Below are 27142 nucleotides of genomic sequence, written 5' to 3' on the forward strand. Positions count from 1 at the left end.
CTTGATTATTAAAGAAAGTTGCATTTCCATGCAAATATATATTAAATGTTATGGATGTTATTTAATCTTTTGGATGAGATTGCTCACCCAAGAATGAGGACCTGGTACAAATTATTGTTAGGAAATGTTCACTTTTTGATAATAATATTAATAATTTACATATTTGATTTATAACGTATATAGTATGAAGTATATATACATAAGCTATACATATTAAGTATATATATATATATATATATATATATATATATATATATATATATATATATATATATTATATATATATATATATATATATTCAGCAATGATGCATTAAATTGATCGAAAGTGACTACATTGTAAACACAATATAAAGTGACTAGAACTTAATTTATAAATACATTTTAATTTGTTAAATAAGCTTGCATGGACTCATAGAAGACAGATTCAACTTGTTATTCAGAAATGTACATACCTTTATTGAATTGTATATCTTTGATACAATAAATGAACAGAATTATATCACATTTGTAAAGATGTGTGTGGGAACACTGGGGTTTTAAGTATGTGGTTTTTATCATAACAGTAATTCTCTGCTGCAGTAAAACTGGCTCAGTAAGAAACACGAAGCAGGGTGTCAGCATCATAACATTCCTTGGAAAAATGAAACACCAACCCATGCAAGACTTCGGATAATTTTGGCATTGACCAATAGCAAAAGCGGAAAAGCAGTCGCCAAACCAAGCTGCTGTATTATACATGTTGAGGCGCATATTTACTGCTCAGGAATCTTGAAATGAAAGAGAACTGCATTGATTCATATCAAGGAAAACACATCAAGTTTGAAATCCTCATTTTAAATATATATAGCTGCTAAAAATGTCACAAAAATAGTCAATGCGTGATGGATGGGCATTATGGATTTGAAATAATAATGTCAAATAAAAGCCGTTCTTATCACTTCTGCTTCATTTCTGGTGTCCAGCTGTGGTCACTGTGAGCCGTGTGTGTGTCATCAGAGATACGATTTCCTTCACTATTAAAAACATAAACCTTCCTCGAATTTGTGTTTTATATTTAAATGTTTCAGATTTCAGATAAGAGTCAGTTGGGTATCATTTGTGCCAAATGTGTTGACAGCACAAACAAATTTGTGATACCAAAACTAATAAAATTTATTTTTTTATTGATTCTAAAAGGCACATTTAGATGTTGCTCCAAAACAATGTTTGTTTAAACCTCTTGGATTCGCACTTTAATCTTGTAGAGTTTACTGACTCAATAAAACTCAGGCATAAACCTAAGCAATATTAATGGAATCTGAATGAGTCTAACTATGGGTGACATAAGTTTTCTAGATTTCTAAAATAAAACCACAAGCTGAAAGCACTTGTTATAACTAGTGTCATTAATGTACTCTGGTCAAAATGATGAAAAAAATGTTCAGGTTGTTATGGTAACTGATCCGAATATATGTGGATTTGGGTTTAAGTATATATTGGGAACTATTTTTAATATGTAACGAACATGCAATATAAATATATTATTAGCTTTAAATACGAGTCACCCAAATGTTCTTAAACTTGAAAAGACACATGTAAACAAAAAATAGAACAAAATTCAAGTTTGGGACATTGATTATATTGCCAGCAAAAATGATTCACATTTGTTCTGAATGTTTTACAGCTTTTTTGTGCCAGTATTCAAATGAGTCCACTCCCTGCTTCATGATAAACAGAGATGGATCAAGTTGATTGGAAAGGAGTTCAGCATTCATACAAGCAACAGGAAGTAACAGTCAGACATAAGATTTTCCATGTCAATACACTTCTGATCCACATATTCTTGGTTGTAAATATTGACTATTGCAATTGCAAGAACTCAAAGATTATAAACAAAGGGGATTTTTAACATTGCATCAAAAATTTGACAACTGTTATTTATGGTTAACGTCCCTAGACTCGAACAGAACAACTGACCACTCATTTATGCATAATTATTTACTGAAAATATACTATGGCCATCTGAGAGGATTTCCTGCATTAGATATCCATGAGATGTGAAATGTACATTAACAGTGAGTATTGCTTAATGTGTTTAAACCGCTCTTAACATTTATAGAACAGCAGACCGCATTGCTCGCTTCTAGCATTCACGTTTGGACAACCGCCAACTGGAGAAGAGCAGTAAAATGGCTGAGAATCCTGAAACTTTGGGCTATTTAAGTGTATACAACTGCAAAATTAAAAAGCTAAAGAAAATAATACTGTACTGATCAATGATCAAATTTTGTTTTGCATAAAATGAACATTTTAAAAGACTGAGTTGTACAAAAGAAACATACTCAAAACCGTATGAATTGCTCAAAGTGTATCCGTGTATAAAAGCATTTCACCTGCAATTATATCAAAACCTCACTTATTAAATGGGCAATAAAACAGCCTCAAGTTTTTGCATGACAATTTCTGGGATTATTTGCTTCTTTTATATTTAATGACATGCAATGCATGCCAAAATCAGAACCAAATTCATTTCAAATCAAGAGTTCAAATCAAAGTTATTGCGTAAAAAATGATCAATTATTGCGCAGTAATGAACAGTTGGCCAGGCTTATCCATCGAAGCCCTTTCACTGCAGTCCGTCCGCATTCCAGATGAAAGCTTTAAATCAGATGAGCCGTTTTCATCCTAACAAACATCAAAACCAAATATCTACACCCCATGGGTCTCCTATGGTAGTAACGTCTGGTTACTACATCATATTAAAAAACAAAAAACAAAAGATAGAACAATGAACAATGTCATCAATGATATGTATAACAAAAATGATATTCCTCTTTGCTTTAAAAATGATACATTGTTAGGAGGATCTTCTCATTGCACTCTCCACGATTCTGATCTGCAAAACACATTCTAACGCTATTTACAAAGTACCAGTCTTCAGCTATACAACACTGCCATGCAAGTCTGCATTCTCCTCGTCGAATATGCAGCACAGGTATTCACAGGTCATCTCTAACAAGGAGGAAGGGAAGTCACAATCTATCACCAGACCAAACATTTTGGGATTGTTTGAATTAATTAAAAAAATTAGATATTTACTAAAATATCATCCATCTAGTAACACCGACGGACACTGAGAACAAGTTTTAATCGCCTCTTCATTTCAGCTCTAATGGGGTGAATCTTGCAAAAAATATCTAGTCACATTTCACCTAGAAATAATAGATTTTTAAATACTTTAAAATAAAAATTAAAATAATATTTTTTTTTTTTTTTTTTTTTTGCATTGTGACAATTTTTTAACATTATTTACATACTAAGCAAACTTCCCTCCATACTACTGTAATGCACTTGGAAGTTTTACTTTTCACTATTTCTCATAATACAGAAAAATTATGCTGCATTACAGTAAAAAGTTACTATCAAATTATTTGCACCGGCAAAGAGAGTATAACAAATATTACCATGCATACATGCTTTAAAAATACAATATATTAAATACATTGTATTTTTGTAATTTACAAACTTTTTATAAAATTTATGTTTTTTCATTATTAAGGGAATAAGAATTTTGAGATTAATTGCTGAGGATGTCACAATGCAAAAAAAAAAAAAAAAAAAAAAAAGATTAATGGCCCTAAAAAAAATTACCTACTTTATTATAAACCAAATGTATTATTGTTCTCGTAATTTCAGGGAAATATCACCTTGACTCTTTTTTTTTTTCTTCTTCCAAAGATTCACCCAATAATCACATTTGTGGGACTGTATTAATCGCAGACATTGTGCAGAGAGGCCCTGAATAGCACACTCCAGGGGATGATAGTGTTTTGTATCTGCGCTGTGTTACACGACACCAACGCGCTCCAAAATCTAAGGAGTATGAACAACCGAGCCGAGATGCAGAATATTATCCACCGCACTCAGCTGTTCTGCAGAGTGACAGAAACCTGAGCCCTATACACAATCCGACCAGTTCTCCGCATACGCCTGGGCATCCCATTACTAGTTCTCATCGCCCTGACTGAACTGACATAGAAATCAGCTCTGTTTTCAACCAGAGTGACAGCCGTAAGAGCTGCATGCAGCAGTAATGGAAGAATTATCAACAAGGCTGCGTCAAGATTATCAGAGGCTTTCAAAACGCAACTCAAACTTTCTAAGTTGCTTTGCACAAATAATTAGTCCTTGACACAGTGTAGCTGATCGAGGGTTCACTTGAACATGATGATGGAAATGGAAGCTCATAAATCAAACCTAAAGGGATAGAGAGATGGCATGGGGGGGGGGGGTCTTTGGTGAAACCGTTTTCTAGACTATCAATCTGTATTGCATGGCCAAAAAAACATGTAAACAACAACTTAAATGTGAAATGCTTTTGCAAACAAAAACAAAAGTTGAAGTCATCAATGTTCTGATGAATACAAATAACAGATTATGGTTGATTACGATGAACCATTGTGTTGGCATAGTACTAAATGTTCGTCTTTGGATGGGAGGGCTGATGACTCTAATGAAGGGGAGCATTTTCTGGAAGACTAGAGTGACTTGGCTTCTGGATATTAACAGCATTCAAGACATGTTCCTTCATAAACTGGCCTTCCTTTTACATTACAATTGAGAAGTATTGCAAAGAAACCAGGCTGATTTGTTTCAGTCAGAGGATGGAGAGTCAGGCCATCCAATAACATTCTGCGTCTGATTGGTTGAGTACAGCGGCTGGATTGAGAAGGTACAGCAAAACAGGAAGAACATGTTTGTAATGTGAACAGGGAAGGGGAAGTGCATTATTCAAAACAAATCAAGATCCTCAGCCTCTCCATGTAAACAACTACAGTGACCCCTTCTAAAGACATAATGCCACAGGACTAGCCAATGACTCGGACGGAGAAATGAAAAACAGATATCCCTTCATCTTCATGACAGGAAACGTCTCGACGTGTCCCGTCCATCTTCCCCCGTCCCGAGTCGCCCCACTTGCCCTCAAAAGAGCAAACTCTGCCGTTGAGATATGCTGTTGACTGGAGAAAAAGAAAAAGAGGAAGTTTAGGCTACATACACAGACAGTGTTCAAATGGTGCATGCAACATTGTGCACGATAAAGCTAAATGCACAATCACTCGTAAGGACCGTCAGAGGGTATGAAGTATTACAAGAGGAAAAGAGAGAGAGAAAATCAGCGCTCGCTTCATTTAGAGAACTGGGCATGAGGGTAGGAGAGATTACCAAACCCAAACACACGTCAACGTGCACCCAAACACACAGCCACCCACACATGCTCAGTTCATAGCTCTAGAGAAGCCTGGGCTGTTTTCTTATTTAGCGAGGGAAGAGGGGTATTCGCACAGCAAGCTCTTCTCCTCTGTTTCTGCATATTACAGCTTCTCTGCAAGACTGATATACAGTCAGACTTGTTCAATGCCAAGCTCGAGAAAATAACAGAAAAAATTCAGTGCTAAAAACATTGCAGAGAAATGACCTATATTACTTTATATCCATCTTTGGCTCTGATTTACATCTCTCTACACTTTTACTGCTAGTAAATAGTCTGTTTTCAGTCTGTCTAATGAAATCAGTCTCTCAGTATAATATTATTACCATTTAAAAGAAATGTTCTCTATTTAAATGTATTTTAAAATGTAATTTATTCCTGTGATCAAAGCTGAATTTCTAGCACCGTTACTCCAGTCTTTAGTGTCACGTGATCCGCCAGAATCATTCTGAACTGATTTGGTGCTTAAGTAACATTTCTTATTATTCTCAATGTTGAAAATAGCTTAATAGTTTTGTGGAAACCGAGATACATTTTGTTTGAGATTTTTGGATGAATAGAAAGTGCAAGTGCAATGGAAATAGAAATCATTCGTAACATTATAAATGTCTTTACTGTGACTTTTAATCAATTTAATGCATCTTTGCTCAATTAAAATTTAAATTTCCTTACAACAAAAATAATCTTTTTAACTGTAATGTGTTTTTACATACAGGTGGAACAATAAGACGGCACCAGCCTTTGGCATTTCATCAGTGATTTCAACACTGAGACTTTGACAGCATGGATTAATATTCATATTTAGCACTGACTTTAGTGCTCTGTACAAATGCTGAATAATTAGAAGCTCTGGCCTGACAGCTTCATCAATTCGTGAACTGAATACAGATGAGGTCTGAATGGAAGATGATGAGTTTTTCACAGGAGAACCTGTCTGAATATAGATGCTTTTATAGAGGATGAATGTCTCATTAAATGTTTCTCAGATGAATTATGTAACCTCAGCCCATGTATTACCAATAGTTTTAGATCACCAAAAATCACACAAGCAATAGTTAGCAGGAATATCCCTCATTTTGCAAATGTTTTAACAGTTTGTTAAAAACCAACATGGCAACCCTGGATTGACATGCACATCATGCGGATTGCCAAAATGGACAGAGAAAGTCTGTGCACATTTTTATACCATACTCAGAAAAGGAAAAATGGGACAAATGAGAGTGTCACTGTATTGTCTGTGTGTTCTTATTTACTTCAGTTATGGAAGCTAATGTATTTCTAATTTCAAGAAATGCATGGGTCCATTACACCTTAAAGTCCTATGCACTGAATTAAGAGAGAAAATGCATTTTTGAAACATCTGAGGAGTGATTCATATGTGATCACTTCCTGTAGGGTACAACTGGACAGTAAGGATGAACAGGAAACTCAAGGGAAGAAAGATGGTTTTGTTGTTTGTGACCTCCTGCATTGAGCGGAGGGCGACAAATATGTACCTATGGTATGCCGGAACCTTAGACATCTTTGCAAAAGCTCTGAAGCACAGTGAAGCAGTGGTGTAAATACCAAAAAAAAAAAAATTATTACAATAATAAGCAGGGAGGGAAAAAAAACAGAGACCGTGGGAAAGACAAGAGCAGAAAACAAAGTTAGCAGTGAATGAGCTGCATAATACATGGAGCTTAACAAGAACTTCCTCATGAGAATTTCTAACGCAACTGTGCCTTAACAAGCCTAGATGAGAAACAAACCTAGCATTGCAGATAGAGAATAAAGAGAAAAAGGATGCATGTTAAGAAGAAGGAGAAAGAGATCCTGTTTAAATATGTCACTGACATACATTTTGGGGATCTTAATACCAGGTGTAAACCAAACCAATGTGAGGCAGTCAGAGATGAAGGATATATTAAGCAAAAAAAGAAAAAAGAGGGATATGAAGATAGAGAAAGATGAGTAAACCAGCATCTCTGACTACAGCACAGTGGGAAGAACACTATTAAGAGAGAAGATGAGAGAGCACAGAAAATGAGCTGTGTCATGATGAGCAATAGAGTTCATATATCATCTGATGAACATGAATAATATTCAGGAAGAATATGACTGAGATGATGTTATGGGATCAGTGTGCTCAGCAAAGTCATATAAATGATAGACTCTGCCTCAGTCGAATCATCTAATGTATACTGCATACAAAAATATAGAAGAAACTGGATAAAAGCATCTGTCTCTATCTGACTGGCTGGCTTTATGCAATTTCTGGGAGTCTGGGTACACAGGTTTATACTGTATGAGATTTAGACAGACTAGACTGAATGCTCCTTTTTACCATAATATATAAATTCTATATAATTTCGTTAATGCGTTGGACCGATCAGAATTAACAGCAAAGGTTCCGCAAACAAAATATTGCATTCCGTAATTCTGTACACACGTGCACTGTACCGAAAGCCCTGTACCGAAACGGTCCGGTACGAATACACGTACTGTTACACCCCTTACATATATATATATATATGACGCCATTCTTCAGTTGGTGTTATTTCTTTTGTAATTAAGTTATTGTTCCACAATATTGTAAAATATTGACAGTAAAAATAATGAACAAGTAGGTGTATCCAAACATTTAATTAGTAGTATCAGTCTGCCAGAAAACAAATATGCGGCAGCTAAAATCAGTGCTATGCCGTTTTGTTTTAAACAAAATGTAAATATTCTTTAGCAAATATTTTTTTTCAGATTTATCCTCCACTCAAATGTCTCACAAAAAAAATATATATATATATATATATTTATAGTCCTTCTGTGGAGGGGTCTTGGCCAGACTGAGATAAATATCGGCCAGTTTATCAAAACTCTGACTGTTTGAGAGTAACGCCAGCTGACGTGCTGCCATATACAGAGAGGTCAGAAACACACGGTACACTGATGGATGAAGCTCAAAACTATCATCATGATTTATCATCCGACATTTGTGTTTTATGGTTTTACCTGATTCCGACAGGGAATTCGTCCTCATTCCGGGCTCCTTCTCCAGCTGAACTTCCTGAAGTGCAAATATTGATGCAGCTGGCGGGGAGAAATGGAACAGTTATGTTAACACGCTGAACTAAAACTAGGGCTGATATATAACGTTAAGGGTTCAGAAAATCTGTGCAAGCTTATTTCAGCAAACACCGACCTGATTCAGTGCAAATACAGAATAGCTCATAGCGGCTCGGTGGAATTAAATGTCTTTCAAAGTAAAGTGTGTATGTGTGAGACTTCTGTCTGGCACTTTAATAATTCTATCTGTCAGTGTAAGGTGTGTGTGTGCACATGAATATGTTATCTGGCACCATCATAAATCTCCCGAGTGGAAGGTGTGTGTGTGTGTGTGTGAACTCACTGTCTGGCAGTGTGAGAATTCTCTCTCCCAGACAGTGGAAGTATGAGTGTCTCATGGCTTCCTCTGCTGCAATCCGTTTCTTCCCCTCAAACTAAGACAAAGTTCAGTGTTAGTCAAGCACATACGCAAAACACTTACTAAATAACTGACTAATATACACATTATTATACACTATTGTTCAAAGGTTTAGAGTTTTTCGGCATGGACTACATCTGTTCTTTTGACATTCATCAAAGATTCTTTAAAAAATACTTTCCGCAATGATATTAAGCAGCACAACAGTGATAATTAATAGAAATGTTTCAAATCAGCATATTAGGATGATTTCTGAAAGGTCATGTGACACTGAAGACTGGAGGAATTGATGCTGAAAATTCAGATTTGAACCACAGTAATAAATGACATTTGAACATATATACAACAGGAAAACAGCTATTTTAAATAGTAAAAAATTTGTTTTTGTAATATTAGTGTTTTTACTGTATTTTGATCAAATGAACAGATTTCTCTTTAAAAAAAAAACTGAGCGCTTTTAAACCCAAAACCTTTGAACTGTATGGAATATAAGGCAAGTTAGCAAAACACTCACATATTTTTAAAATTCAACATGAGATGACAAAAAAACTGAATATGATATGTTGTTTCAAATAACTACTACAAAGAATGTATACAGACAAATAAATATTCAGACGACTGAACTCTGGAAAGAGAACAACATTATATTAAAAGTGTCATTTTTTTCAATGTCATTATTTAAATTCTTCCTCCTATCCCTGCCTAATGAAGATATCATACTGTGAGCAGGGCATTCACAGGCGCAATTTCCTGAAAAGTGCAAACCCTTTGGCTCAAACACAAGCATCCCAAGTTCCCAACCCAACATTTCTATTTAAACCAAACTGACTTAAGCTGAATAATGACACCGTTGCTTTCTATAGAGCTGCTTAAATGAACTAACTTGAGCTGAATAATGGCACTATTGTCTTTTTTTACAGCTGCTTTAGAGCAGAATTTCTCTTGTTTGAAGTTTAAAACATTGCTTCTGTTATTTTTACCTGTGAAACTGCTTTGGAACTGTCTGTATTATATGTGCAGTCCGTATTAAGTACTACAAGTAAACGTGACTTTAGTTGACTAAATAGTACACAAATCACCTGCAGCAGTTTCGACAGAAGTTCAACTCCATCATTGTCCAATCTGCAAGCAAAAAAATAATGCAACTTCAGTAAATGACCTCCAACAGCGTGTGTTTTTGATGATTGTTTCAGGCATCGGGCCCAGAGGACAGCTGTCGTTACCTTGGAGTGTGGTTGTGGAGACAGTCTGCGCGGTATCTGGGGTAGTTATAGGAGATGAACTCCTCGTTGGAGGTTATTCCAGGCCAGGTCTCCTCTGTGGGCGTACCTATGAAAAGACACAGGAGGGTTTATAAATATCACAGTGACACACACGGAGACAAACGGTCAGATCTAGAGCCAGAAAAATCAGGAGGAGAGAGAGTGGGTGAGAGAATGGTACCGAGCAGTTTGAAGATAAAGTGCAGCTCCTCCTCCACCGTGGAGCCCGGGAACAGGGGTCGACCTGTAGACATCTCGTAGAAGATACAGCCAACACCCCTGCAATGAGAGTCATTAAAACTCAATTCAAGTTCACCCCCACAGAAGCTATGACACAAGAAGAGTGTGCTCTGATTTACCTCAGTACAAACAAGTCCAATTCTTAGCTCACTATTTGAATTGATCACCAGAGTACAAGAAATAATTTTACAGAGATGTGAGCTTACCGTCTGAACTGAATTAATAAGGTAGGATTGATTGGTACAGAGAAAAAAACAACAACTTTTTAATCACAACATTTAACTTTAGTATTGTTTGTATACTATTCTTACTATTACTACTTATTAATACTTAGAATTTTTATTACAAATGTAGTTTTGATTATTTTGTTATACGCTTGTCATTTTATTCTTTTTACAATTTTATTAAGCCTTAATTAATATCCATTTCAGTAATTTTAGAACTTCAGCTAAAACTTATTTCAGTTACTTGCCAGTAAGTTCATTGTTTTTATGGAAAATTAATTTTGCGATAGCCGCTTTTTATGGCAAGTGTTGGATGGATGCCTTTGGCCATTGCATCATGTCTTGTTGCATTCTTCAGAGGCTGTGTCAAGTTAAAAGAAGTTCAAAACTGTGTCTTTGACATCTGCTGCACTACATCTAGTTGTTTTTGAAAGCAAGAACGCATGCTGTAACATGGTGTACATAGCAGCAAGAACAATATATATATATATATATATATATATATATATATATATATATATATATATATATATATATATATATATATATATATATATATATATATATATATATATATATATATATATATATATATATATATAAAAAAAAAACCTGAATGTTCAATAAAAAATAAATAAATCATAAAATAAAAATAAAAGTCAATTATTTTTTTTCCAAAGTGATAATCAGCAGTGTTTTTAACTAAAATAACAAATGCTTAAAATATTTTTCGGTAACTGAAATAAAGTTTCAATAAAAAAACACTATAAATATTTGATGAAAATTTCTAAATACTTAAATGGAAACAAAAAATGTTTCCTTGGCAACTAATTGAAATAAAGTTAAATACAAATAAAGTAAAAATACAATTAAAGCTAAATAGAAATACAACAAATAATAATAATAATAAAAGCACTTAAAATTACAAAACAAATTATTTATAAATACTATTGTGGTATATAAAAATACTAAAATAACACTGATACCACAAATAAACCAAGTAAGATAAATCATCAGGTGGATGCTCACCACATGTCAATCTGAGTGGAATAGTCGGTGCTGCCCAATAGGATGTCAGGGGGGCGGTACCAAAGCGTCACCACCTCATTGGAGTAGGTCTTGGTGGGAATCGATTTTGCTCGTGCAAGACCTGAAGACCAAACAAATATCTAATTATTTAAGAGGCATTTGACCGAACTTTTCAAGATATTACATATCCACTTAAGCCCTACCAGGCGTTTAGTACACTAGGTGCTTTCAGCTAAAGCAGCACTACAATGATTACAGAGACAATGCAAGTGGAGCAACCCGAGGTTCAGTTTCTCAAGTAGGTAAGTGGGCAGCTGGTTTTCATTTACCACTAGTGTTACACCACCCACACCATGGGAACACAGTAAGAGCACGGATGAGTTAGTTACAGCAGCTTTGTATGTAACAGACCAAAGTCAGCCAGCTTTAGCTCCCCGCGGTCGTTGATCAGGAGATTTTGAGGTTTGAGATCTCGGTGAAGGACTTTACGTCGGTGACAGTAGTTCAGACCTCGCAACAGCTGAAACAGGAACAGCTGAGATGGAAAAAAACACACAGGTGAATAAGAAGATCACCGTCTATGATGGTCATGTGCAGCTGGACGATTATGAGAAACAGAAATGAAAGACATTTGTCAGAGAGGCCTTACCTTGACATTGTGCATATGAATGCAGTTTCCACAGTCATCTAGGTACTGTTTCAGGTCTTTATCCTAGGAGATAAAGGAAGTCATCAAAGTTATAGATGAATAACCAAACTTATATGATATAAAAACTTATGCAACTTATATAAAACATATATTTTCTTGGGAAGGGATTCACAATTGTTTTTTTTTTTTTGGTAGCCAAATCTGCTACTTAATATTTTTTATTTAACATTCACATGTTCTCTGAAGTTAGTTAATGGTTACATGACATGCAGGTAAATAAAAATATATTTATATGATTATATGATATTCTGAATTTAATGATTTATAATTTTCATTTAGCTTTGTCATTTTAAGATCTTTGATTTTGTGCCAGATAAATCTGCTCTAGAATTAAATTTTAAGCTGTTATGTAGATAGATATGCCATCCATAAATCATTTCAATTTAATTAACTACGATCGTTTGGACAAGAGAAATTTGACTGAACTCGAACTACTTCAAGTTTTGAGCAGCATGCAACTTGGCAAGCTACGGTTTCCAGATAGTTTCTCCAACGCTGGCGTGTAGATGACTGTGTGTGTGAGATCATAAGTACAGTTAAGAAGTGTACAGTGCAGTGAAATACTACACACGTGAGTGACTCACCAAGTACTCGAACACGAGCGTAAGAGACTTCTGAGTGTGGATGATGTCATGAAGAGTCACAATATTGGCGTGTTTCAGGTCCTTCAGCAGAGACACTAGAGAGGCGCAGAAAGAGACAGATTATTCCTCAAACACATGACCTCTGCTGCTTCACACACCTTCATGAATATTCACTAAATGACAAGGACGAACGGCAAGCTACACAAAGTTAACCTGAAGCAAACATTACTGCAAAATAGTTTTTTCCTACACAAAATCAACCTTAAACAGACTTTTGGCTACTGTACCTTTGAGACTGACGAGATGTGTTTTATTATGGTTTGCAGGGTGGCTGGTTGCAAATAACCCCTCCTTTGCATACTATAAAACCCTTTTAACCAGCTGAAATACCATGTAACAAAAGCTGTTGATAATGAATTTAGAGATTCTCTGGCTAATTTAGAACATCCTACATATAAAAGTTCAAATGTCTGTCACTGCGCAAGCATGTGACTGCGCAAGCATCTAATTTTAGTGCTGATCCACTACGGCATGCTTGTAACTCGCCTTCTCTAATGGCAGTGCATGGAGCTCCTTCCTCGTGCTCCAAACGGATCTCCTTCAGAGCCACCAGGTTATCCGTCAACTTACTGCGGCCTTTATATACTGTAGCGTAGGTGCCCTGAGAGAAAGAAAAAGATCATGCACAGTAACGTGACTATGGTGCATTGAACAGAGCTATTAAGATATAAACTGACTGTGAAGTTACCTCTCCTAGTTTATCCAGTTTGACATACGTCTCCAACTTCCCAAATCCAATCTCGGACTGGAAACACACCAAGACCAAAACTATGTCACAACATGGAGCTAAAAAGCATCACTAAAACAACCAAATTTCAAAGGCATTCATGTGAACTCATTTCAGACGGCTGGGCTGGGCGTAGAGGTTTATATAACACACACAGACAACATGAGCTAAAATATCCCTCCCTAAAATAAATAGGGAACAATTGAAGTGTAACAAATGAGGTGTTTAAACGCATTACAGATCAAGCGTGTGTCAACAGCACTAAATAAACATCACGGTCTGGGTTTATGTGTCATATCAAGGGCAGCTGAACTCATAGGATAGCAAAATAATTGCATGATTTTTACATTTTGTCAAGAATACTGTTCAAAACATGTCTGGGTCATATCTCACTCCAATACGACCTATATAGGACTCCGTTTTAGTCCTAAATAAAATACAGAAAAATTACAATTATTTCCCTCTCAAATTCTTAGAAAAAAAAAAAAATCCATATCAGACATCGAAAAAAAAAATGTTTCAATTAGGAATGGACTAAATGCCTAATTACCTAATAATTTTTGTACTGAATTTTATTTATTGATTTTATGTATATGTGTTATATCTTTACATGCTACATTTTGATAAACAACAATGTTATCATGTAAAATACATTTAAAATGCCCCCAAAAAACTAATAATTATATAGTACATAATAAAACTAGGCTTCAGTTTTATTTTGAAAAATAGAGTTGGTGTGTTCCTTTATATTTTTGGGTTGAAATATGACCTGGCTATTTCTTTGTGAGGCACACTCATATTGTGCGACACTAATATTTCAAGAAAGTTTTAGCAGCGAGAACGATGCCGTGAAAGTTTCTCTTGTCTGTGTGTTCACAAGGATTTCAAAGCACTGATAATGTGACCCTGAACAAACAAGACAAGTCAAGGAGAAAAGAAAAGACACTCAAAGAGAGAGAGTGAAGGAGAATGAAGGCTAGAGCAAAAGAACTGGTGGCAAATGAAAACAAAGACAGAAAATGGAGGGCATCAGTTTAAATAATCATATTAAGCATATTTAAATTTGCCAAGTCCAAATTAAAATTTGCTAAATAAAAAATAATTTTGATTTTATGCCAGGATCAGGGATTATATTTATGACAAACTCAGGACTAATCTAAATAAAATAAAATAAAAACTTAATAGCAACAATACTAACAATAATAATAATAATAGTAATAATAATAATACAAGAAAAATAATGTCCTAATATTTTAAAATTATTTAATGCAATTATTTTTAACTATAATATACTTATATATTATATATACGTATATTTAATAATAATATAAAGCCTTTCAATTTAATATTTGTTTAAAAAAAAAAAATATATATATTCTGTAATCTTTCTTTTTAATGGCCTTAAATGCACATTTTAACAGAGTTAAAATGTTTCCTGTATAAATAATAAAGTTTTACAGTCAGGTACAGATTAAAAAAAAAAAAAAAAAAAAAAAATTATATATATATATATATATATATATATATATACACATACATACATATATATACACACACAAATCACAGTCAATTTTCTCATCTAAATACATATGTACAATTCAGTCTGGTCATTTCTGTTTCTATCTTTCATTTATCAGTGGATTCACTTTGTATGATTAGTTATGGAAACATTCTAACATAATTAATGTTGTTATGAAATCATTTTAAATAGTATCACGAGGGCCACAATGAAAAGGAGAAGCCACCTCACGAATTGGATTTGAGCAGAAAATCAGGCACAAGCAGAGGCTGATAAACAGGAAAGAGGTTTACAGAAAGAAAACCAACAGAGAGGCATTACCAGCGATACTCTGCGTAATCTCCGGCTGAGCGGTTTGTCAAACAGGGGGCTGTTGAGGCTGAATTTCTCCAGGTAGCCATCAGGAAGCCTGATATCGGCAGGCAGAGACAGACGTTTGTTTATGTCCTGAGAGTAAAGGAGGAGGAAGGGGAACCATTATTAGTTAAGGCCTAAAGTTTTCTTTATACTCCACAACAGAAATAACCCATATGGCCCGCAGGCTAGTCATCTAACTGATGGGTACTATGCCGTGGAGCATTTTCAGTACCCACAATGCACCATTAGTCACACGCAACTGATGTACCTTCAATAGCAACAAACAAGCGAATGGTTATTACGTGGTACACGGTTTAACTCAAGCAAACATCACAAAAACAAAGCTAAGGCATGTATTTATTACCAAACACATCATGTATTATTCAGGTGTCCCACTCTAAAAATACTGACGAGAAAAAAATAGTAAAGCATGGTCAGAAACGTGAACATACCTCTGTGGAAATTTTGCGACCGGGGTTGTTTCTTAGACGAACTCGGACGGGGCTGTGCACCTCCTCAGAGGAAGTGGCCGAAGCCTGATCGCTTTCTCCATCGGAACCCATTTTTACATCCTCATGGACGATTTCTGCATTTACAGACACAACCACACACATAAAAACACTCGCATGCTATGCCGACGGCACGATTCAGATACTGGTAAAATGTTTTGAGTAAATCAAATTTGTTGTTTCTAAACGACTTTCCGCCACTTCATTTTTCTATTTAAAAGCCAAAGTAATGCTGATGTATCTTCTGTGAGCCTGCAATACTCTCCAAATGCATCTCTTGCACATTTATCTGTCTGTCTCTGATGCATTTATATGATTCTAAGATTCATAACACACTACAGCTGAGGAACTACTTAGCTGCTCTGAAAGGAGATCCGTCTTGTACCCACACAAAAGGAAAAAAAAAAGGAACACATTTATTCACTCACTGTCCCATCCCCCCCATTAAACCATAACACAACCTACCTCCCCCTCTCACTTCACACACACACACACACACACACTCACTCAGCCTGTCTATCCGTGTATAATAGTGTAGTGGTTCTCAACTGATTTTGCTTCAGGATGCAGATTCCACATTAAACATCAAGAAGCGACCCAGGCAAACCAGAATCATGAATAGCACAAAATTAAACCCTAACTAATCCTAAGAAACCTAAATGAATAACTACTTGACAGGAAAATGTTTCACATTTCTCTTGAATTTTCAATAGTTTTATGCTCTTAGCAGTCAAAAATTGATGCGGTTTAGGCTGTATTATGTTTTACTTAGCATGTATTTTATTCATGCTTTGAGATGAGGACATGTCAACCCACTTATTTATTAAATCTGCCTTTAATGTAGTGTCTTATAATCAATGCTATGATTTATAATCCCATGATTCATGATTATTTTATTTACATTACCATTTATTTCTATTCTATTTTGCTTTATGTTTTTGATTAACATTTCTTAAGTGTTAACGTCATTGCTTGTACAGTATGTTGTGTCAATTGCTTCTTTACATTCGCATATTGCTTTGTATTTGTTTGAAAGGTGCTATAGAAATACATTTGGATTGAGTGACTGATAAAAAGCAACTTCTGCATATTGATGTCTAATTTGGTTATCTTCTACCCAGTGGCATTGTCTGATTGGATCCATGGCTTTCAACAACAAAAGATATGGGAAATGTGTATTTCTCCTTCTCTTGATAATCAGATTTTTTTGCTCTCCTACTTATGCATAATTATATGGTTAGCTGCATTTTGTCATTTGCATTTAACAATTTTTTTTACCTGGGTTGCAATCCACAAATTGAGAACCACTGTAATAGTGTATATGTCTATGCTGCATTTCACAACAGCAAGGCTGGGAATCGGAAAATCTGGGAAAAGACTGGTTTCTTTTTCTTAATACAATATAGTAAAATAATTTTATGACACTCAGTTCCACTAAGAGTCTTGAAACTTCTGCTTTCTCAGATCGATGTGGACGGTAGTCGTTTTTTATTTTTACTTTGAGTGTTTTTTTAATTCAACATTTAATTTAAGCAGGACTGCTTAAATACATTGCTTTTTCCAATTAAAATGTCACCTTTAAATGCACCGTTTCAGGATACATATGCTGTTTTGCAGGCGTTAATTGTATGAGATCATTTCAGCAGAACAGTAACAACAGATCCGAAGCAATTTGACAGTTCCGGAAAAATATTATTGCGGTCTTTATCTCTCCTAAACCCGATGACTATGGGTTTTACAAAAATTTTAATTCTGTCATCATTTACCCACCTTCAAATTATTCCAAACCTGGATTAATTTCTTTCTTATGCTGAACACAAAAGATAACATTTTGAAGAGCTAGGTAAGCAAACTGATTTCTTTTGTTTAATTAATGAAGTCAATTGATAGTTTTCACGTTACGTCACACATTCATAGGAATGCCCACATGGAGGGCAAAACACAACTTTCCTCCACTGACTGCCAGTTATTTTTACGCAGTTTGCATTAGGTTGTAATGCAGTAAAACGCAGATTTTAAAAGGCGAAATTTAGTAAACACCTTATTATGTATATTTTGTTCTATGCAACTATGCATCCATAATATAAAAATATTACTGTTTTAAATATATTAAGGCACTTTAAGCATTTTACCTTGTTTTTTCAAACTGTTTAATGATTGAAATATTGCTGTGGGCGCTCAATATGGATTGCAAATGGCCAAAACTTGCATTTTGTTCACAAACCTTGTTTTATTCTTTTGAGAATAGCCTATTTGCGGCTGTCAGACAAGAAACATTGACTGGCTTGTCCAGCAGTTCTATGGATGTTTTACCCTCCAGGTCTTTGAGCCGGTCACATGACTGAAAGCTATGAATAGGGACCAGCACACATTCCAACATTCTTCACAATGTCTTCTTTTGAAGCAGACGAAAGAAATTCATAAAGCTTTGTAACAACTTGAGGGTGAATAAATGATGACCGGAATTACATTTTTGGGTGAACTATTCCTTTAAAGGTATACTCCACCCCAAAATGAAAATCTTGGCATTAATCACTCATCCCCATGTGGTTCCATACCCGTAAAAGCTTTGTTTGTCTTCAGAACACAATTTAAGATATTTTGGATGAAAACCGGGAGGTTTGTGACTGTCCCATAGACTGCCAAGTAAATTATACTGTCAGCAGGGTCCAGAAAAGTATGAAAAGCATCGTCAGTATAGTCCAGCTGTCATCAGTGGTTCAACCGTAACGTTATGAATGTTGCGAAAATACTTTTTGTACGCGAAGAAAACAAAAATAACTTTATTCAACAATTTGTCGCCTCTGTGTCACCGTAGCACCATTTTGGAGAACAGAGCCGAACGCAGGCAGTATACGCTCTTCTGTGTCAGCAACACTGATGCACTGTTTCCTTTCAAATCAAATACGTAAATATGTGTATGAAACATATCCTTATGGTGCGGCTGACACAGAAGAGCGTTCACTCTCCAAAATGGTGCTAGAAACGGAATGGTGATACGGAAGACACAGAGGAGACAAATTGTTGAATAAAATCATTATTGTTGTTTTATTCACGTACAAAAAGTATTTTCGTCGATTCATAACATTATGGTTGAACCACTGATGGCACATTGACTGTTCTGATGATGCTTTTCATACTTTTCTGGACCTTGACAGTGTAATTTACTAAAAGACTCCTGGTTTTCATCCAAAATATCTTAAATTGTGTTCCAAAGATGAACTTAGCTTTTACGGGCTTAGAACGACACTTGGGTAAGTGATTAATGACCAAATTTTCATTTTGGGTTGAAGTAACCCTTTAAGACAAATAAAGACAGAGAAGTTGCTTTGTCATTACTGTTCTGCTAAAAATATCTCATTGTTTGACAACGGGCCAAGTGGAAGTGAGAATGCAATAACTATCATTAACTGAAGCAATAAGGAACACGAAATCGGAAACGAAGCCGTTAAAATTCCTTGCGATTCCCATCCCTACTTTGCAACCTTGCACACATCACACTCTCGTCCTCTGTGTGCATGCGTGTACATGCGTGTGACAGTACCGAGGCGCGTGGTGTGGTTGAGATAGGAGCTGAGACTGCGGCCCAGGGTGCGTGGTCTGCGCAGGGCGCTGCTGTAGGACTGCAGGAGGGAGTGCATGCTGAAGGAACCCCCCGAACCTCTCACTGAACCCCGCAGACCACCACTGCCTCCAACTGGCATGGCCTCTGAGAGGGAGGAGAGGGGAGGAGGACGACACACAGAGGAAATGAGGACGAGGGCAGAGAAGGAGCAGGGAAGGAGAATGTAAATGTGGCAGGACACATAATGGAATTGAGTGTTAAAGACAGGAAAAAGAAAACGGAGCAGAAGTGAAAGGAAAAGGGGTGAATAAAGAAGATAAGTGTATTATGAAAAAAAGAAAAAAAAAGAAGAAGTGGTTGGGAATGAGTGATATGGTTCGGATGAAATGGTAATGTTGGGTAGCAAGTATGTGATTAACAGAGAAGAAGGAAAAGGGAGAAAATCAAGGTTTGGTGGGGGGGGGGGGGGGGTCACAGGACAAGAAGAAAAAAAAAAAAGAGGAAATATTAAAATAAAAACAAAAAAAAGTCAAATTTTAGAGCATGCAATCATTTTTCCAAAACTGTTATTTTAAAAAGAAAAGAAGATCAATTTACAAGGAACATCTTCAGTGTTAGTAAATGACGTACAAGGGCCACAATTATTAAGCAACAACACTGATAAATTTATTTTCTCGCTGCCGGTAATTGTTTCTAATGACGCTCTGCGATAAAAAAAAAAACGACACACAAGGGCATCGATTCATCAGCATATGAAAGCCAAATGCCTTTCAAATTAGTGCAGGGTTTGGAGAAATGCCAAAACACACTACAAAAGAATGAGATGGATTTTCTGGGTCAATATGATGATGTATTTGCATATGGTAATTAGAATATATAGCATGTACATATATATTATCGACTTGGGTGAATCGTTTATGGAGACAGATGTCGAACTGAAGCTGTTTCTTTGGAACTGTTGGATCTGAGATGAGCAGGATCTGTCAGTGCAGTTAGCTGGAGATGGAAAGCCATGCTAGAAGACACATGCTGATTGGTCAGAGGGGGTCACAGCAGGCAGGAGACAGTAGCTTAGCTCAACGCACGCAAAGCCGTAGCCAGTCCTTGGGTATAACGGATAGATTGGCTTTAAAACTCATTTCGATGTTTTAATGCAATGCTTTTATGCTGCATACCCGTATCACACTGGCAGGCAACACGAAGGGAGGCAGAGGTGAATGTATATGCATTCAATGACCAATGGCTGAAAGACTTTCTTGAAACCACATGGATGAAAGCATAGCCTTGAGCTTTGTACTTGCTTCTAGAGAGTATCGGGACTTTTAAAGTAAACATCGACCCCATTTACTTGCTTTTTAAATGTATTGTATGCTCTTCAGTGCAAGCGACTTATAGGTACAAATATGTTTACAGAATTCTTTGAAATATAGCGCATTCTCCACCTAAAACAACTTTTATTTTCTGAAGAAATAATAATAACCTCAAATCAGATTCTGTTGGACAAAATTATGTTGTTTCGCTCTACATAATATCCTGCTGAATTTTAAATATATCTAATTATGGAGGTTAAACACCTAGCAAAAGCAGTTGGCATTAACGCTTCCTTAAAGGGACAGTACACCCAAACATTTTAATTATGCCACTATTTACTAACCATGTTGTTGCTCCAAATATTTATGGAGAACTTCCACTAAAAAGGAAAAACTCAACATTTCTCAAAATATCTTTCCTTGTGTTCCACAGCAGACCAAAAGGCATACAATGTGAGAAATTTATGACAGAACTTTTTATTTTAGGGTGAAGTATCCCTTCAAGAGAGATTTTATGCCTGTAAATCAGTTACTGAACTTTTTTTTTTCAGAACTACCTTAACATTTATAACAAAACTCCTTTGAAATATGCACTGTTATATTAATTATATCAATTGGTCATAAATTGAACAGTTTTCTGTTGCATGCTGTCAGCAAAGAAAACAATAGAAAATGCACTGTCTTCGCAATTCAGACTGAAAGCTCAACTCATTTAAAATGTAATTTCTTTTGCCATGGCGCCCTAGATTCAAATACAGCACCTCCACTGAACAGAGACAGAAAACACTGCTGTAAAGTAAATTCACTGTATTAAAGTTCATAGCTACTCTGTTCCAAATTTACAGCAGCATTAGTAAAAGTCACAGATCTCACATGAACTAATAAACATAAAAAGGAAATTAGCAATTCTTTTTAGAGATTTAGGCACTTAAAGTGGTCTGCTGACAGACTAAATGCTCTTTTTGAAGTCTGGCCATTTGCAACAATTCTGGCAACTTTCTGACTGCCATTATATAAAAACCCTAGAACAGATTGTACAGATGGCGCTGAATTTGAGCTGTTTTTATCCCCTCCGGTAAGAATGCTCTCTCTCTCTCTCTCACACACACACACACACACACACACAATCACATACACTCTGGTTATGAGCATCTGAAATATTATTACATGCCACAGAGCTTCATGCACGTCCCAGTATCGGGAAGGAATTACTGGGTCGACCGAGAGATGAAACATAATTATGTTGTAATGTTATGTTAGATATGCTTAATCACACTAACTTTGATTAGTCATCATTAAACAGATAAGTCGGCCAAATCTGTACAACTTCTGCATCAGCTGTGTTTGTGGAATATGGTGGAATGGAGTTAAACATGAACAATTGTGTTAAATGTAGCATTATATCCTTTTTTTTTTTTTTAAACAAACAAGCAAGAAAAGAATTGTATGCATGACAAGCATTGAATTCTGCGGAATTCTGCAGATGTAGATTCCATCCAGGTTTACTGATAAGCTAATGAAACAATCACCATGGTCACTAGAGCTGCACGATTAATCAAAAAAAATTGCCATATGGCTTTACTCAAGTGCTACTATCACATCGCAAATGTTACTTAATTACATAAATATATGCACTGCGTTCTTACACGCAAGTGGCTCATTATATAAAGGTGTTTTTAGCATCTCACAGCAGCTCGGCTAACACTTTAGCATACATATAGGAATTAAAAATCCGCTAACCATCTTCACAAACTTGTAATGAGAAGCACTTATCATAAGTTCTGTCATCATTTACACACTCTGCTGTTCCGAACTCATACAAGTTTCTTTCTTCTGTTGAGCACAAAAACAAAAAAGATATTTTGAAGAATGTTGGCAACCAAATATTTGACAGTAGCCAATGACTTCCATAGTTAGGAAAAAGTGAATGGCAACTGCCAACTCTTTGATAACAAACATTTTTCAAAATATCGTGTGTTTTTTCTTCTCTCTCTCTCTTTTTTTTTTTTTTTAACAGTAGACAGACCATAAAACAGGTTTGGAACAGGTGGAGAGTAATCAAATGATGATAGATTTTTCATTTTGGCTTAACTATCCCTTTAAGGGCTCCGTGTGTTTTATCCGACAAAATAAAAGTTTGATGGATTAAAATTTGAAAAAAATAAAATAAAAATGAAGACCATTACTGTTATTAGCATTGTAATTTTACAGTTGTAAAATGTTGTGTTCCTGTAGCTCAAGTGGTAGAGCAATGTGTTAGCAAGCGCGGGGTTGGGGGTTCGTATCCCAGGGAACACGTGTTAAGAAAAATTGTTAGCCTGAATGGAATGCAAGTCGCTTTGGATAAAAGCGTCTGCTAAATGCAGAAATTTAAGTTTAATTAAATTTAATTTAAAATACAATATTATTAAACCATTTCCTTAAGAACTTTTTTTTTAATCTTACAGTCAAATAAAATCTACAATAGATTAAGTTATTTTTTTATAATAATGGCAATAATAAAAAATATAATAATTATTATTATTTATTTTTATGAACGTTTATTATTAATAAGAATTATTATGATCTTATACTATTAATATACATTTGTATTTATGAAAAATTTTCAAACCTGTAATTTTTTTTAATCACATTTTAAATTGCAACTGCAATTTTATTAGATTTTTCCCAAATCGTGCAGCCTTAATAGGCATTCTTCTATGTTTACCGGTCAAAAACAGTCACATCCATGTTCAGTAAACCGGTGTTTGCCGAGTTCTGTACTAGAAATCAAGTATGGCTTTTGTGTTGTATTGCAAGAAAGTGAATGTTACCGTACCGGAATCACTGTGTGCTCCTGTGTCCTGAGAGCTGATGGTCTCGCTCAAGGTCTTGTCCCCGCTGTTACCCCCTCGCAGCGTCAGGGACAGCTGCCGTTTGATCTTCCTCATGCGGTCCATCAGTGGGGGTATGGGGGGCTGAGGTGAGGGGGGTGGAGGGGCTGCCACTGTTCAACCGCTCTGTTATAGACACAAATGCACAAGCAGAACGTTACACGCTGATTCCTGATTCATTTGATATCCTCTGTGATTACTGGACACAAAAAGTCATGCATTTTCAAGGATGCTCTCCTCTTAAGACTGTAATGGAATGTGTTAACATATTCTAGGATAAATATTAGCTTTAAATGATGTGTAAAGACAAACATGGAGCAGAGAGGTGATTCAAAGGACAAATTTGTTTATTTCAGAAGCACTGAACGTTATTTGAGCGGATGGCGCTCTACGGAGTGGACATCAAAGTGAGAGACAGTAACTGGAAGAGAGTCATGGTGAGAGATCACCCCTACAATAAACAAATCACACAGCCAACTTTAACTACACACATAAGTAATGGCTAGCAACAGTGTTTTCACACTCTTCATTCTAAGTGTGATTGTTTTCATTTGTAAATCAAACGCATAAAGGATTGCAGACGCTGCAGATTCGAGTGTATTTAGGCTTGAAATGCAAGGAATCCAACTGGGAGACTCTCAGAGAAATCTCAACAGATTCATCGTATGAGAGCATGTGCAGAGAGAAAGCACTAAACACATGTTAATGATCACAGAACCGACTTGACCATGAACATTCATCTCGGTTCAGTGAAATCCAGAGATTATGGGTTTGTTGAAAATAGCGTATAACTTGTACTTTTTTGCAGTGTGCACAAAACACTAAGATGACCTACTAGATGTGCAGTACACAACCAGAGCACAGTAAGAGAGATACCACAAATGCACTGCACTCGACCTGACCTTCCATTTGCAGTTTGATAATAGAACTGGACACAATATAAAGCATTAAGATCTCCTTCTTCACTCATACTGTGTAATTAAAAGAGCCTTTCCAGTTAGGCTTTTGCAGTTATGATGATAAATAGCACAAATATATACTGGTAATTGAAGCACTGTATATGCTAGGCTTAGAAATTAGTTTAGTTAGCAAAGGACCCCCCCCCCCCCCAATTTATTATTTATTTATTTTGTAATTATATAACATTAATATAATATCATGCAATTTTGGAAGTTCCTAAAGAACATATATGTTTCAATAAATAATGAATTGTACATATTATATATATAAATACATTATACACAAAAAATACAAATGTGTGTGGGGGCAAAATGCAAATATACTAATTACGAATATATAAATAAATTCTAGAATTTAAATATATGACATTTTATATTTAACATTTTTACATTTTAAATGATATTTTAATATTATTATTAATATTATTATTAAAATAATACATATTAAAAAAGTATGAATAAAAAAGTAATAAAACAAAAGTATGTAGTGTATATATATATATATATATATATATATATATATATCAAGGTACTATTCCATTCAACACAGCCTAAAATAGAAAAATAGTTCTCCTCAGTGCTTCTAGGGAACAGACATGGTCTTTTCTTAAGGAACAGCAAGTATGCCAGACGGTTTTGCCTTTCCTTTAGACTAATCACATGTTTTGGCAAAAAGATGAGCAACAATCTTAACCGCAAATCCAAGCTTTGGGTCCTTGGACTTAATGTGACCCACTCACAAGTTGCCTGAGGACAAGATTCTACTCAGGCACAAGATTTCAAACACTTGTTTCCTGTGCAGATAGATATCGTGGTCCATGCTAAGAGAGATTTAACATGTCAGTAAGTAACAGACCACGTGTTCTTTAGAAAAACTGCTTATAGAAGTTGTCTGAGCCACTCAAAAGTAGTGCACTGACTCTTCATTTGTCAAACAGCATTTTAAAACACAAAAATACATATCAAAGCAGTGTTTCAAGGTGATAAATCAGTGTAAAATCCAATCTTGAGGGGGTTAGAGGCACATTAAGCAGAATGCATAAACTTTGAGATCACACAACAAGTGATGATAAAGGATAATCTTCACCAATTTTATTTTCTTGTACAGACACCCAAAAACAAGGGCTTTAAAGAACTCAGAGCAAACCGTTGGAAGGTTAACACTAAAAATGCTATAAATAGTTGAAATACTTGAAATAGCGAGAGCGGTGTTTCCTTTCCCCCCTGAGGGGGAAGCACGGAAACACACGCCTGAAACCCAAGATGACCAAAAAAAATGATGAATGTTGAAAAGAAGAGCGAATAAAAGGGGACAGATCCAATGGCAATCAAGGCAAAGCATTTAAAGTGTCTTTTATTTATCTTACCCATAAATTCAAGATGAACCAAGCAGCCTCAAATCAGATCTCCTGAATCAGACAGTCAACAGGAAATCCACAAACCTTTGCTCATGTTTACAGTAACCCAATGTGACAAGCAGCTCAGAAGAGGAACTCTTGACTGTTAAAGGACATTTTGCATAATATTTATCATGTTTTGCATTTTGAATAACAATCAGTCATGTGTTTGAATGGCTGACAAAGTCTGGAAATCTGCTACTCTGAGCCAAAATGAATCGAGTCATTTCCTAATCAGTTCAGTAATCAAAGACAACGGTTATGAGCTTAACCTGTTTACCCTCCACCATTTTCGCTCCACACTGGCTTCATTCATGACCTGCTGAGTGATTGCGGCCCCAGAGGAAAGCAGCAGTGGTCTACAGTGGGTTAAGGGCCATTTCAGCTCTCTGCATCGTCTTAGCATTACTTAATCAGGGTTGATGACTCCTTAAGACTCTTTCTATCTCTTTTCATTACTGCCCGCAGCAGTCCACCACCAAAACAGCATGCAGGACATTCATTGTGTGGGCCACTGCTAGCTAACACAGAACTAACTGCATCTCAATTCTCCTGCAAACAGACTTTCAGTGCTTGGTTTCAGAGCCAAGGAGTTTCTTTAACTGACCTGAATCGATACGGTGCAGTCTGAGGCTCAGTTTTCCACTCTATAGGTCAATAAATGCTTCATGGGGTTCAGACTGCTGACAGTGACCGCCTGTTCTGCGTCCATGTGAATGAGTTTACAAAATACAAACCTAACCAGTCAAGCAGCAGAAAACAGCCTTTCTGCTGTAAAATATCTTTCAATTTGATCATATGCAAGAGAGTTAAACAAAGCAATGGTCCATGTTGGTCACAGGCCCCCAACATCCCTCTCCAACCAAACTGACATGCATCCAAACACAAGGTGACACCCTGACGGGGGTGACCTTCATAGAGACTGATTCTGGAACACCAGGTCCAGACAGCACTACATCAACCAGCCTCTGAGCGCAAACATACTTCTGCTGCTGTCATTTCTCCACGGCGGTGGAGGAAAAGTGGAAGAAAGTGTTTGTACAGCGCAGCACTTCATCAATATTATTATGCTGGTGACACATGCCAGAACTAGACAACTAGACAT

General features: G+C 35.9%; 2 protein-coding genes across 3 annotated transcripts in view; one reads left to right on the top strand and one right to left on the bottom strand.

Annotated features, from left to right (window-relative positions):
• Positions 1-27142, top strand: part of LOC113107158 (tight junction protein ZO-2-like) — a 296039-nt gene that overhangs the window by 150358 nt on the left and 118539 nt on the right. The gene's annotated exons all lie outside the window — the stretch shown is intronic.
• The window catches only part of LOC113107159 (cyclin-dependent kinase 16-like), a 29171-nt gene continuing 2460 nt past the window's right edge, over positions 432-27142 (bottom strand). The window contains exons 2-17 of one of the 2 annotated variants that reach the window (XM_026269468.1): positions 23627-23807; positions 19478-19642; positions 15877-16010; positions 15389-15514; positions 13510-13566; positions 13308-13422; positions 12762-12856; positions 12118-12180; positions 11880-12003; positions 11469-11589; positions 10157-10254; positions 9937-10042; positions 9793-9835; positions 8639-8729; positions 8242-8319; positions 432-5002 (exon numbers count right to left, since the gene is read on the bottom strand). In XM_026269468.1, the coding sequence (XP_026125253.1) occupies positions 4965-5002; positions 8242-8319; positions 8639-8729; positions 9793-9835; positions 9937-10042; positions 10157-10254; positions 11469-11589; positions 11880-12003; positions 12118-12180; positions 12762-12856; positions 13308-13422; positions 13510-13566; positions 15389-15514; positions 15877-16010; positions 19478-19642; positions 23627-23747 (1575 nt within the window). In that variant the 5' untranslated portion in view covers positions 23748-23807 and the 3' untranslated portion in view covers positions 432-4964. The remainder of the gene's footprint in view (positions 5003-8241; positions 8320-8638; positions 8730-9792; positions 9836-9936; positions 10043-10156; positions 10255-11468; positions 11590-11879; positions 12004-12117; positions 12181-12761; positions 12857-13307; positions 13423-13509; positions 13567-15388; positions 15515-15876; positions 16011-19477; positions 19643-23626; positions 23808-27142) is intronic. The other variant, XM_026269469.1, reaches the window with a different exon arrangement.

This window comes from Carassius auratus, chromosome 8, assembly GCF_003368295.1.
Source record: "Carassius auratus strain Wakin chromosome 8, ASM336829v1, whole genome shotgun sequence".
Lineage (NCBI taxonomy): Eukaryota > Metazoa > Chordata > Actinopteri > Cypriniformes > Cyprinidae > Carassius > Carassius auratus.